This window comes from Electrona antarctica (assembly GCF_951216825.1).
Source record: "Electrona antarctica genome assembly, chromosome: 16".
In the NCBI taxonomy this organism is placed as follows: Eukaryota; Metazoa; Chordata; class Actinopteri; order Myctophiformes; family Myctophidae; genus Electrona; species Electrona antarctica.
This window is the reverse complement of record NC_136797.1, coordinates 29,347,047-29,360,659: the sequence shown is the minus strand read 5'-3', so window position 1 is coordinate 29,360,659 and position 13,613 is coordinate 29,347,047. Positions and strand designations below refer to the sequence as shown.

Here is a 13,613-nt window from a genome sequence, read left to right as displayed (position 1 = left end):
CTACATACCTGTCATGATGAGAGGGAGAAGCGACCCCATTACGGCACTGTATGTGGTCATGTCTGGTCTGCTGTACGGACTGCGCTCAGTGCGCTGAAGTGAAGCGCGTGCGTCTTTACTTTACGCAGTCAGTCAAACTGATTATCAGCCCCCGAGGGGGCGTTCTCTCTCTCTCTCTCTCTCTCTCTCTCTCTCTCTCTCTCAAAATACATGGCAACTTATATTTCATCATGACTTTTCATTAAAGAATAACATATGTATAGATCACACTATAACACGGGTAAAATTCACCCGCACACTAGAAAAAAACCGATGTCACTGAGCAATGCATCATGAAGGTACTGAAAGACCCATCAACCTCAGACATCAATATGGAAATTTCAAAAATATAATTGTGTTTAGTTAGAGGGTTAAAAAGGGTTATTCATGTCAATGTCGTGATTGTTGTGTGCAATGTGTGCGTCATGGTCCTTTCCTATCTATCAGCTATAAATACAACTCAAATTAAGGCAGAACGCCAATTTGACTGATTGATAAAAAGCCCCATGACACAGCTGTGGCCTTTTGTGCACATTTCCTGCAGTGCGCGCGCCATGACGCTGCTGCACTTGGTTTGTTTGGCTATTCTCCTTCATCCGAAATGTTTGACAGGTAATTAAACGACATTTATTTGGTTTTAAATCCACAAATTCCCTACCTCAAGAGGCTTTTTAGGCGAAGTACCTCTCACGAGTCACAATCTGTGCACCATTAAAATAAACGCCTCCAATATACCAGCAGTTACCTCATTAACCACAACATCCACATTGATTCATCAATCAATATAATGGGCTATGGATATAGATTTTTGGATACCTTTTACTACTTTTTGGTGCTTTGTGTTGTGAATTGCAGGACTTTTATGTATAACAGAATATTTCTAAAATACTGAGTTAAGTATTTCTCCCTCTTCCACCCATAGAGTTATGGCTTCCACCACAGTCACAGCCATGTCAAGCGCATCACCATCCTTGTTTATGAGCTCATGTTTTACAGCAGCAAAACAACACTTACAAGTTCAAACTAGGTTCAAACGGTGCTCTTGAACATCGATATATTATAAGAAGCTCTTGAACACTACCCCGATATATTGGTTCTTCAGAGCCAATCAGCGCGCAGTATTCAGGTCAGGTGACACCAGCAGCATGGCAGCCGCTGTGTTTATGTGCCGTCTGCAACGGAGCAACTTTGTCACAAAAGTAATATTTAAATCTTGAATGATGGTTAATGTTGAACGTCTTTGACGAAGCCTCGATGTCCGAGATGTTCTCTCATTCGGGACGTAAAAATGACAGGAACGTTATACGTAAATCAACTGAAATGTCTAAAGGAATCTAGCTCGCAGTTTGTAAACACAACTCGGCGTACCTAAAATAGAAGATCTACAAGCTTACAACGCGTCTCATAGGAACGCGTTGTGAGCTTGTAGATCTGCTATTTTAATACATCGCTTTGGTCTGTTTCAGTCTGAGAGCAGAATGCAGAAGTGATGATAATCGATTCCTAGTTTTGCCTTCAGTCACACTATAACTTGTGACCCTGAAGTGTCAGATTTGCCGTGCAATGACGACCAAAGCTGCATTTACATGGCAAACGTCCATTGTATCTTTATTGATTTGCTCTTGTTTGTTACTCTTCCAGGCCAGGATGTGCACCGCTGTCCTAAAGGACAGTGGCAGTGTGACGATGGGAACTGTATCCCTCATGCCTGGCACTGTGACAAGGACGGCGACTGTCCGGACGGCTCTGATGAGCTGGACTGTGACGGTACCACCCGGCTTTACTTTTTACACCAAACATTTCCATCAAATCTTCCTTAACCCATTAAGACCTGAGGCTGATTCTACTTAACGTCTTCTAAATCATAATGGTTTTCTAAAAAATAAATAACTTGTTTCTATGTTAATGGTTCTCAAACTTTTTCATGTCGAGGACAAGGTCCCCCCCCCAAATTAAATGCATTTGGCCACCGACCCCCATCTGAAAATGTTTTGTTCCAATGACCCCCAGAAGCAAAGATTTGAGTTAGAAATGTACCATTCAGTCTTTATTTTTCTTTTAATTATATTCTCGACTCTTATTGATGCTTGTAGGCCTGTATTACTGATATACTGTAATTAATTTGCCACATTGCTATAATCTCTTTTGATCTTAATTTGTGTAAACTGTTTCAATTTGGCATTTAGCAGGTGCTCTTAGAGTGACTGTCACTTGACAAATGCAGAGGGACAGTGTAGTGCCTCAGTAAATTAGGGTTATAGGTAAACCAAGAACTTAGCATCAGTCAAGTTCTCTAAACAATATATTTTCAAAATAAAGATCTGTACATTGAACCAAGGATACTAAGTAAAGTAAACGATGAACCTAGCATCTGCCTAAATAACATGCCAGGTGATCACGAAGACCTAATGTCAGAGTTGGTACCTCATCTGGTATGTTGGCAGGCACCCTGGCGAAGTGCGGCCGCGGCCAGATGGCCTGCGTGGGCTCTCCAGGTTGTGTGAACCGGTCTGAGCTGTGTGACGGACATCACCACTGCTTCAGTGGTTCTGACGAAGTCAACTGCACCCTCACCGTCAGCTGCTTGGACTCTGACTGGACCTGTCTCAACGGACTGTGCATCTCCAAGGAGCTCCGCTGTGACGGAAAGAACGACTGTCTCGACAAAGGCGGCTCCGATGAACAAGACTGTGGTACGATGATGGATCTCCCCCACACTCCTGAGTGTTCAGTTCATTCTGAGAGTGTACAAATGTCACTAAAGGAACCCGTACGTGTCCTTATTAGTATAGGGGTTAACCTCAAACAAATTGCAACAAACTCTTTAAACTTTTTTTGTTTCATAAATATTTTGGAAACCACATCCTAACGTCCTAAGAAACCCCAGTGGTGGAACATTAACAAGCTTTAAGTAGCATGTGAAGTGTCTCAAACTAGGGGGTATTCATGATTCTGAATCCATTGCAAGCATTTGTTTTGCTCCTTGGGCTAAAAACGGCCATAGCCATCATCACAAATGGGATGGTTTATCACACAAGTGGCTATGGCCGTTTCTAGCCCAAGCCCCTTATTATCCATATGGTGACATTTTGTACACATGGAGTTACAGATCTGCAAATGTGTCCATTTTATGGTTGATTTAATGATCATAATAATAATAATAATAAGTAGATAATGCAGGTTTTTGAATGCTGGCCTATTGTTTTACATGCAATCTATTGGCAATGGATGTTAGTATTCTGTGTGAAATATGCATGCTGCACGGCAACATGGCCAAAAGCTTGCCATGCAGGGCAAGTAGGAAAAACAAAACGGAATAGCAGACCCTGCACTTAAGGTAAATGTTGCTGTGAACTATCCTTGAACATTTAATGGCTACCAAGTTGCAACACAAGATTGATCCCCAATGTAGACACTTCTACTTTCTCCTGGGTTTAATTTTTGATCTTATTAAATCCCCCAAAAGGCAGAAAATGTGCCGGTAGACTTCTTGTTTGATTGGTTGTTGTTTTTGATGTAATGATCAGGGCGTTGTGTAGAGGGTGGTCTTCGCTGTCCAGAAGGAACGTGCGTCTCTGCTCAGGAGAGATGTGATGGCAAAGCTCACTGTTCTGATGCCAGTGATGAACCGACCACCTGTGGTGAGGCTGTTTTTTTACTCTGCTTACGTACTGTATCTTGAAGTATTCTCTTGTGTAAATTAAGTGCATGGCAAATGCATCTCCATTCATAACTCTGACGTCTGTTGCAAGCTGCATGAACGCTATGTTTAACCAATCCGTATGCTAGAGTACGTTTACACAATACAAATGTCGCATACAGTGATTTCGAGGTGGTCTCTTTTACTCTTCCATTGAGGCCTTTAGACCCTGGTAGCACTGCCTGAAGTGCAATACCTGGTCAAGGTATTACCTCGACTGAGCAGTATAAATATCGTCTGTCATGCGGAAGAGACCAGGTGTCTCGGTTAACAGTTATGTATTGCAGATACTAGGATTTGTACAGTGTAAAAGAAACTGTTGAATAAATAGTATTTCCCCTTCCTTCCTGTAGGTGGCATGTGCTCCGTGAATAACGGTGGTTGTAGCCATGTGTGCGTGGATGAGCCGTGGGGCGCTCTGTGCGCCTGTCCACCTGGCTATAAGCTGGCCGTCAATGGAGCGGTCTGTACAGGTCAGTGCAGCGGGGACATGGCCACCACATTTTTATGGACTTAGTGTACCATTGTAGGTAAAAAAAAAACAGCGTATAGTTTAAAATTGGCTATGTTTTCCATTAAATGAACCCTCAGATTTGACAGTGTAGTGATTAAAGGCGCACTGCACCGAACTGTGGATTGCATAGACTGTGCAGATCGGTAATAGAGTGTTTTGGTATGTTCCTTCGGTTCAGATGTGGATGAATGTGCCCAGCCGTTTCCTGTCTGCAGCCACTACTGTACCAACACTGTGGGCTCTTTCTACTGTGACTGCGAACCAGGCTTCAAACTGAATGGAACCACGTGTCTAGCTACAGGTACGCAAACCAGGCTTCAAACTGAATGGAACCACGTGTCTAGCTACAGGTACGTAAACCAGGCTTGGCTCTGAATCGAACCACCTGTCTGGCCCCAGGTGCTGGAATTGTAGCCGACTGCAACACCGCATAGGAAAACCTTGTTAACAAAGAAAATCAATGACCCTTCCTCTTTTTAAGTGTTTTTAGTGTTTGAAGCTACATAAAATGCTACATGGTATTTCTTCACACAACATTTTATATCCTGTTCTTAATAAAAAACGTATTTGACAATAAATAAATAAAAATGTATTTGACAAAAGTCCAGTGTGTAAATATTTGTATACACCATATCTGTGTTGCCAGGTAATCCTGTGATGCTGCTAACGGAACGGAAAGGGTCCATCATTCTTTTAAACCCAAAGTCCCAACGGCTTATGCCCCTCACCGTCATGGCTGCTGCCAACCCTGTGTGTCTGACCTACGACCTGGCCCGAGGCTGGTACTACTGGGTAGACCACAAGGGAGCAATTCTCAAGTCTAATGGACGAGGGATTGTAAAGGTCTTCACGGGTGAGACAACATCAATTATTTGACCGCAAACTTTGACCAGGTTTAAAACCAATAGGGAAGAAACGTGTGGTTGAGATGACTGGCATTTCGAATGCGGTTTTCTGTCAGTGAGCCAACCACTTCAATATAAGACAAAATACACACAGGAAGGTGTGCGTAATCAGACCCTGAGTGAGTTGACGCTGCGGCATACTTTTGCTTCCCCTGCAGAATACTTAGAATAGAGCTTGAAACTATATTTTTCTCAACCAACAGGAGAGCCTGGGATTAAAAGCCTAGCTTGTGACTGGCTGAACGGACACCTCTATTGGACCAATGAGAAAACGAACACCATCTATATGGGATCATCTAATGGGAGCGACTTCACTACCGTGCTGAGTAAAGACATCCGCCCACGCGAGATTGTTCTCCTCCCAGTAGAGAGGTAGGTTAAGTACAATATTCACATAAATGTGAACATGGAGACACATGTACTACAAATTTCACGCCCCCCAAATGAGACAGCGGCCCCACTTCTGTTCCGTTAGAATGGTGTACTGCAGCTGTCAATGCAATCCCTATGAGAGGCATCATAAAATACCATAATTTCACTGGTCCATTACTGAGGCTGTATCGATTTTTTTTGTGTTCTAATAAAGTGTCCCATATGTTTGATTTGTCCTTTTCAATGTCACATACCTGCCATCTCAATATACAACCCACAATGTACTATAATATACTCCCATCAGTGTGTCAAAAGTGCTAGCATTGTACTCAAGTGAAAGTGATTGCATGGTATATCACGTCACGGTCGCATCCCTTGGCGTTTTCAGATCCAGATTTGTTGTTTGTTTTTATATGCTTTGTATTTGTGGAAAATTATATCCAAACAGCATCTTGCAAGACTATTAATACTCATCTGGAGAATTCACTAGGTAGTTGAAAATGTCACTCCATTTAGCTGGGTTATTTTCCCAACTATTCAGCCAAGGTAATTATACAAGTTAAACGATAAAACACACTGTCAGAGCTCCGCAGTAGGTACTAGAGCATATAGATAGATAGATGGATATCTATCTATCGCGCGCCCATGACATAAATGTTCAAAATATCAGGTTCTCTGTCTGCCGTCTCCCCTCTGTTCTGTTAACATTATGGGTAACTCATTCAAGTGGTAAATTAATTAATTAATGTGAAATACATCCTCTATTGAGAAAACAACAATATATGTTGACAAAGACCATTCATACATTTGGAAACATATTTTTATTCGAATCAATATAGTCTTCAGTTCATTTCATATTATTTTAAATAATTTAGTTGAATTTCTATGGGCTGGCCTGCAGTACACCGTACTAACAGACCATATGTGGGGCCGCTGTCTCATTTGGGGGCCTGAAATATGTGTCTCTATAGGCAATAAGCTTCCGTGGCAAAGGATACATTTGAAGTCATATCGTACATATAAGTAGTGATACTATTTACATTACAAAAAAAATACAACTACAAATAAAAGTAAAAGCCTTCTAGCATGGAATTCTCCTTTAAAATGGGGTGTAAATCCATTGTCTCAACTCCTTTTCCCTAGCTCCATGTTCTGGATCAACGCAGGCCCTGGGAATGCCACAACACTCCAGAGGTCTTGGATGGATGGATCAGAGGCCAGCACTCTGGCAGTCCTCACAGCTCAGGATCCTCGCAGCCTTACTATAGACGTAGCAGCCCGCAGGCTTTACTGGCTCAGTGTCCTCAAGATGGTGAGTCTATTAGAGGAAATATTGTAGATTATTGCAAACGGTACAATCCTGACTGTCTGTGTAACTCGGAGTGTGTAAAGGGTAATTATTTTACACATAGTACAGGCTCTGTGCTTAAAGTACTCCTGGGTGTCCAGAAGGTGGCGTACTTGCTTTCCTTTTCTGTGGTCAGTTTCCCATAGCTGCGTTTGATTGGCACATTAGTGTGTTTTTTTTAAAAACGGTTTCTTAATGGGCCAGCAGCTCTGACTAGGTCCTTGGTATATCGAGTATTAACGGATGTGATCGAACAAACGACACATTTCCAAGCTTTACTTTGAGGAGTTTATATCATTCCCTGCAGTCTTTGGAGACAGTGAAAGTGGATGGGACTGGTCGTTACTCCTTCACAGGAAAGCTAAGTAGCAAACATCCTCGCGCCCTGGCTGTCTTTGGAGACTGGTTTTACTGGATCGATCTAATCGGGGTGTGGGCTGCACCCCAGAACCAGCCAGACCACAAGATCTATCTCGAGAACGTCCGGTCAAGTGTGCTGACCGTTTACCATGAGCTACAGCAGCCTAAAGGTACTCTATCATCATAGAGTTGACACTTTCCCCTCTACACAAATATTTTTGGCAAAAATATCAGATGCCGCTGATCGGCATTTTTGCTGAATGTCGGCCTATATTTGACATGCCCAGTATAGGGATGTTTGGGTTCTTGTGGCTAAACCTTTTTCTTTTGAAATGAGGTATCTAGAATTATATTCTATTGACTACTTATGTCTATGGCTCTCTGTGTAACTTTACCTTTATTCTAATCTGTAATTTTTGTTTTATGAACTAGCGCCTAATGCATGTGAGAAGTCTCCATGCCAGCTCTGTCTTCTGACCAAAGAGAACAATGCTGGCTTCATTTGTGCATGTCCCAACGATCAAGTACTGATGCCCGACAGGTCATGTGATTGTAAGTTTTAAATTACCGTTTCACCCCCACTATTGCCACTGCACGTATACTGTACTGTTATAATCAATAGTGGTGGGTATTGCCTGCAACCTCACGCTAGATATTTATAACGATACAGAGGCCACAACGCAATATATTGATATATCAATTATACGTTTATTCCAAATTTGGGCTGGGTATTGCCAACAACCTCACGATCGAGTCCTAGGTTGTTGTTTTTTTTAAAGCCGCGTCACACAGCATTTCCTGCTGTATCGATGTATACGATACGATTCATCTTTTTGTTATTTTTTCATTTTGACCTTAACATTAACATAATTTAGCAGTTGTGGTTCTGAACCGTGTCTTTGATTTAAAACCACAAGTTGTATGTTTGTCTTTGCTAATACTTTTTGTTATTCCTGGGGTAACGGATACCTGTCGCCCATAATCCATCTCACACTCGTTTTTTCCATGCGGTGGTTCTGGTATTATTTGTTTTACTGAGAATAAGGTTAGAAATAAGTTTAGTGTTGGGCATAGTTTTCCTGGGTTTAAGTTTAGGAATAGGTTAGGTTTAACTGTTTAAGCATAATTTACTTGGGTTACTTTAGGAATACCTGGCTGAGCAGTTCCGCCGGCTGTACGCCCGGCACAAGTTGGTAAAAGGGCGACTTTGTTGGTATTCATTCCTGGACTGCAGGACAAGGGGTTACCAACCTGTCCTGTATGATACGGAATTATCTTATGTTCGTTTTGAACCAATATGGGTTTTATTTTTGATAAAACCCATTTTTGAAGAAGTAAAGCCTATTTGAAGAAGTAAAGTAAATTTGTCGTAGGACCTTCCGTGCCTTCATGTCTGTGCCTGCTGGCTGCTGCAACTGCACTGTCCGCTCACATTTCTGTTTATGTGTGAAGTTCTGTTGAAGAAGAAACCTTTCTGAATTTGTTGCTTGTAACCTTCCGAAATAATGCATTAAAAATGTACTTGTGAACCATAAAGATCCTGAACCACTGTTTGGGAAGCACTACCATAAAAGTACCAAAGTGATCGAAATTAAAATCTATCCCCCCCCCCCCCCCCCCCCCCCCCCCCCAACCATACAGATCCAAGGTTTCTATATGGGACCCTGAAGGCCATTCACCAGTTGGAGTTCAAAGGCAGCAAGGTGGTCCAAACCCTGGTGTTCTCCCCCAAAGATGTCATCGTGTCCTTTGACGTGGACTTCTACAGAGACTGGATCTACTGGGTCAACGAGACTGGAGAGATCAAACGCACGCCATTGGCCTACACCCAGAATAAGGCTGAGGTCGTCCCGACCATTACCCCTGGTAATTAATCCTGTCTGTTGTGGATCTTGCTTCAGGCTCATTTTCTGTGTTTGTGGCTGCCATGGCTTTCTGTGGGTTTTTTAAGCTGCAGTCCAGAACATAATTATTTTAAATTTGTATGGTAGAGTATATTGATGCAAATAACTAGCAGTTAATGGAACCTCAACCCCTGCAGTGGGTACTAGAGGTTGTCTCCTTACTGTATTTTATTGAGAATAGGCAGGGCACCTAGTCGTTAGTAGCACTCATACTGATACCTGATAGCCCAGTATCTCCTCTGGCAAACAGTGGGATTCCCTCTTGCATAAGCGTTGGGTTTGGTTTCCGAAAGGGCAGATGCGGCTTTGAATCCTGGGGATTACAGTTGCAATTACCTCTCTCCAACAGGAGATGGCATAGATGGGGATTGTAGCTTCCAATCCATTTCAGTTCCATTTGATTATGGTGCCAAACAAAAACAAGTTGATTCAAGACTAGTGTGCAGAGACCAGACCACCCGACTTAATCACCCCTACCATTAAAACCGGGAAAGCTGTAATTTTAGCGTTGGCTATTCAAAAATATCTGACATACAAGTTTGTACATCTGCTATTTTTGAACATGTTAGAAAAATCTTGAAAGTGTTTGAAAAACGTTGAATTATTTTGAATTGCGAAAAGGTTTTGCACCACTGATTTAGAAGGCAGGTCTTAATGGCTTCAACATCTGTATTGTTCTGGTATCTACCCTGCTGCTCAACATCTGTATTGTTGTCTCTACCCTGCTGCTCAACATCTGTATTGTTGTCTCTACCCTGCTGCTCAACATCTGTATTGTTGTCTCTACCCTGCTGCTCAACATCTGTATTGTCTCTACCCTGCTGCTCAACATCTGTGTTGTCTCTACCCTGCTGCTCAACATCTGTATTGTTGTCTCTACCCTGCTGCTCAACATCTGTATTGTTGTCTCTACCCTGCTGCTCAACATCTGTATTGTTGTCTCTACCCTGCTGCTCAACATCTGTATTGTTGTCTCTACCCTGCTGCTCAACATCTGTATTGTTCTGGTCTCTACCCTGCTGCTCAACATCTGTATTGTTCTGGTCTCTACCCTGCTGCTCAACATCTGTATTCTTCTTGTCTCTACCCTGCTGCTCAGTCTGCCGGCTACGAGTGGACCAGGAGAGTGGCGCCCTGTACTGGATGTCATGTGATCAAAAGTCGATCGGCGTCACCGTGCCCGTACATGGTCACCCCAAGGTGCTGTACCGTACGTCCGGCGAAGTCCGGGACATGTACGTGGACTGGCTGAGGGCCAGGCTCCTCTGGCTGGAGGCGGACCGCGTTCTCAGCATGAGCCTGTCGGGAGGTTCCACCACGGAGGTCCTCAAGCTGGGAGGAGACGTCCATGTCAGGATGGCCTTTGACCTGCGGGCAAACAGCCTTCTCTGGCATACAGGAAGTGTTGGTTAGTAATACAGAATATTTTTTTCTTTGTCAGTATTAAACTTATGTATTAATGTCTCAGTACATGCATAGAATGTGGCTCAAAGTATATTACGACCTTAATTATCAAACATTGTATTATTACGCCATCAATTTCATATGCATTACGCTGACCTCCCATTTGCTATCTCTGGATTATCTGGTTTTCTTGGAAGTTTTATGAACTTTGTACTCTAGCTAATTGAAGGGTCTTCCCTTGCAAATCTTAACTTCAGTCAGTAATGTGATCCAGATTACATGAACACTCACACCACAGCTCACAAATCCTGAGCATTAATTTACCCGTTTATACACAGATAATTAAATTACGCTGAGGCCCCCAAAAAAATCTGTAAATCAAAACGTTCCCCATTTTAATTATTGAAATGGAATACTGATGACTGTGCAGGACTGTCAACCATGAGTCTCCTGAATGGAAGGACCCACCTCACTGGCGGAGGGTTGAACATATTGGGATCAGTCGTGGCTGCTGCAGAGCCCTTCCTGTTGTCCCTCTCTGATGACGTCGATGACATCACCCTGTGGGACCGGAGGGACAGGAGACGTGTCAGCGACGTGAAGGCTGTGGATGAAGTGTTGGAGGTCAAGGTCGCCTTGAAGGACATCAAACCAGGTCAGGGGCTGAGGTTTCCACCAAAATTAAGATTTTAATTGTATTTGTTTTTATTATTTATCATTATTGGGAGCATGGATGATCTTTAAAAAAAATCACACTTGTGTGAACTTTGTGAGGTGAGGGGCGCTCTTATCATCATACATCATCACATTCCGTGCTCAGCCAATCAAATCATCACAAATGTGGTACACATTCCGTGGTCAGCCAATCAAATCATCACAAATGTGGTACACACACATTTTGTGTACCTCAAAAATTGACATTAAATGTGAATGAAGTTAGTCCTCTCTTTTATCTCCAGGGGCCTTAATCTGCTAATGTTAAGAAGTTATAAAGAGCAAGAGGCGTATTTTGTAACAATACTGTTTAGCTGAAATTGATGAATCAGATTATGATTTCCCTTCCAGGAAAGAACACGGTCATTCCAAAAGTTCCTGTTCAAGATGTCCATCCTCCCATGGCGCCAGCTTGCCCCAGTCCATCGGTTCTCTGTCCTCGCTCAGCTGTACACCTGTGCATCTCCTCAGCTCAGCTTTGTAACGGTCATAAAGACTGTCCTGATGGCTTTGATGAGCAGAACTGTGTGAAAATATGTCCATCAAGGGGTAAGCCCAATATAATTAATAGCATTATTTATTTAGAGTAGCATTAACATTTTGCCAGCATAAACATCCCTGTCTTCAACATTACTTCACTTATATTTGCATTATAATTTACGCAGATGACCTGAAACCATTTGGATATTCACGTTTGAAACACCTTCATTCTCATGTTTGAGAATAATTCTTGTCCGTATGGTACATTCTGACTAATGGGGGGCCGTGTCCACCAGAAAACATTTGAGCATTTGTCAATTAATTTCCTTCCAAAATACTTGCTTGAGATCATTCACACAATGTGAAACAAGACCATGGTATTTATCATCACTAGAACCGATTTTGCTATGAGATGAGACTCTTTACGGAAAGTGGTGTATAATTGTTAAATGCACCACCAGATCCAAAAGTCAAGTCCAAATGTTTCCGTCCTCTGTAGACGACTTCCGCTGCAACGACCGTAGAAGCTGTGTTTCCAGTCGTCTGGTGTGTGACGGTCGATCTCACTGTCACGATGGATCGGACGAGCGTGACTGTCCCGCTATATCTGCCGCTCCGTCTCGGCCAGCTGCTCCGTCCCAGTCAAATGTTCTGAAGTGTCGTGTAGGCTCCAGACCATGCAGAGATGGACGGCAATGTGTTCTTTACAGCCATGAGTGTGACGGCGAGACTGACTGCCTGGATGGATCAGATGAACAGGATTGTGGTGAGCTGTCTTAACAGTACTGTTGGTGAAATTAGTTAGTGAGCTTAGTTGTTCTCTGAATGGTCTTGGATCTGTATGTTTAGACACATTAAGCTTGTGAATAATACTATGTTCCAGTTATACGTTATTGTTACACAGCAATAGTGTTATTTAATGGTGTGGATCTCGTACGTCATGTCGCCAGTTAATTATGTTATCAATTATCTGTGTTATATTTATTTGACATGGACATCAAATCACAGTAGACAGGTGTTGCAAATGAGCACTCGTGCTATATACACTTTAAGAATGCATCCGGTTTGTCCATACGTCAATATTTGGGCAAGCTCCCATTTCCTTTGTTAAAGTTAAATATAAAACTAATGCAGGGACTAAGTGGCATACTGGCAGCGCCTGTAAGACATTTGACACAGTTTGGTTCAGTGGTTTGCGAGATTGGCCCCGGACAGTTTCACAGATGGACACATTTCTAAATCCATCGCCTCCTACCGAGCATGAAATACAATAAATCTCAGTTCTTTAGTCTATTTCAATGGAATGATTTGATTAACATTCCTAATGGGTGATCTACTGTTTCTAGACTCTTCAGTGACTGGAGCATCACTAAACGTCCGCTCATCCAGTCAATCCCACCTGCCAGATACAGTTGCTACCCAGCCTCTCACCACCACCAAGCCAAGCTGCGTCTATCCTTCTTTCCTGTGTCCGGGGTCATCGTCGTGCATCTCCTCTACCCAACTGTGTGACAAGAAGAAGGATTGTCCCGATGGCGCCGACGAGAAGAACTGTGTCTCAAGGTGTCCTAATAGATGTAAGTTGTAATGAAGGCGACGCCTCAAATATTTTCTAGCTGCAGTTGCAGTCCAGAACGTTAAAGGTTACTTTAGTAACCACGGTTGTATAAATAAATTGAACGAAATACCTTTCGTTTACGATTATGGATAGAGGAAACCTATCCATAAACGAAAGGTATTTCGTGAAATTTCTATTTAATACAACGTTAAAGGTTACTTTAGTAACCACGGTTGTATAAATTTAATAAATTGAATGAAATACCTTTCGTTTATGAGTAGGTTTCCTCTACCCATAAACGTAAACGAAAGGTAT

The 13,613-nt window shown here is 42.5% G+C and overlaps 1 protein-coding gene across 6 annotated transcripts in view; it reads left to right on the top strand.

The window, feature by feature from the left end:
• Positions 1-539: 539 nt before the first annotated feature.
• Positions 540-13,613, top strand: part of LOC306939840 (uncharacterized protein) — a 48,793-nt gene continuing 35,719 nt past the window's right edge. For 5 of the 6 annotated variants that reach the window (XM_079524585.1, XM_079524584.1, XM_079524583.1 and 2 more), the window contains exons 1-17: positions 540-651; positions 1,681-1,806; positions 2,484-2,732; positions 3,567-3,680; positions 4,093-4,212; positions 4,432-4,554; positions 4,900-5,106; positions 5,362-5,530; positions 6,674-6,842; positions 7,186-7,408; positions 7,671-7,790; positions 8,880-9,104; positions 10,242-10,550; positions 10,977-11,201; positions 11,612-11,809; positions 12,240-12,506; positions 13,087-13,317. In XM_079524585.1, the coding sequence (XP_079380711.1) occupies positions 546-651; positions 1,681-1,806; positions 2,484-2,732; positions 3,567-3,680; positions 4,093-4,212; positions 4,432-4,554; positions 4,900-5,106; positions 5,362-5,530; positions 6,674-6,842; positions 7,186-7,408; positions 7,671-7,790; positions 8,880-9,104; positions 10,242-10,550; positions 10,977-11,201; positions 11,612-11,809; positions 12,240-12,506; positions 13,087-13,317 (3,181 nt within the window). In that variant the 5' untranslated portion in view covers positions 540-545. The remainder of the gene's footprint in view (positions 652-1,680; positions 1,807-2,483; positions 2,733-3,566; positions 3,681-4,092; positions 4,213-4,431; positions 4,555-4,899; positions 5,107-5,361; positions 5,531-6,673; positions 6,843-7,185; positions 7,409-7,670; positions 7,791-8,879; positions 9,105-10,241; positions 10,551-10,976; positions 11,202-11,611; positions 11,810-12,239; positions 12,507-13,086; positions 13,318-13,613) is intronic. The other variant, XM_079524586.1, reaches the window with a different exon arrangement.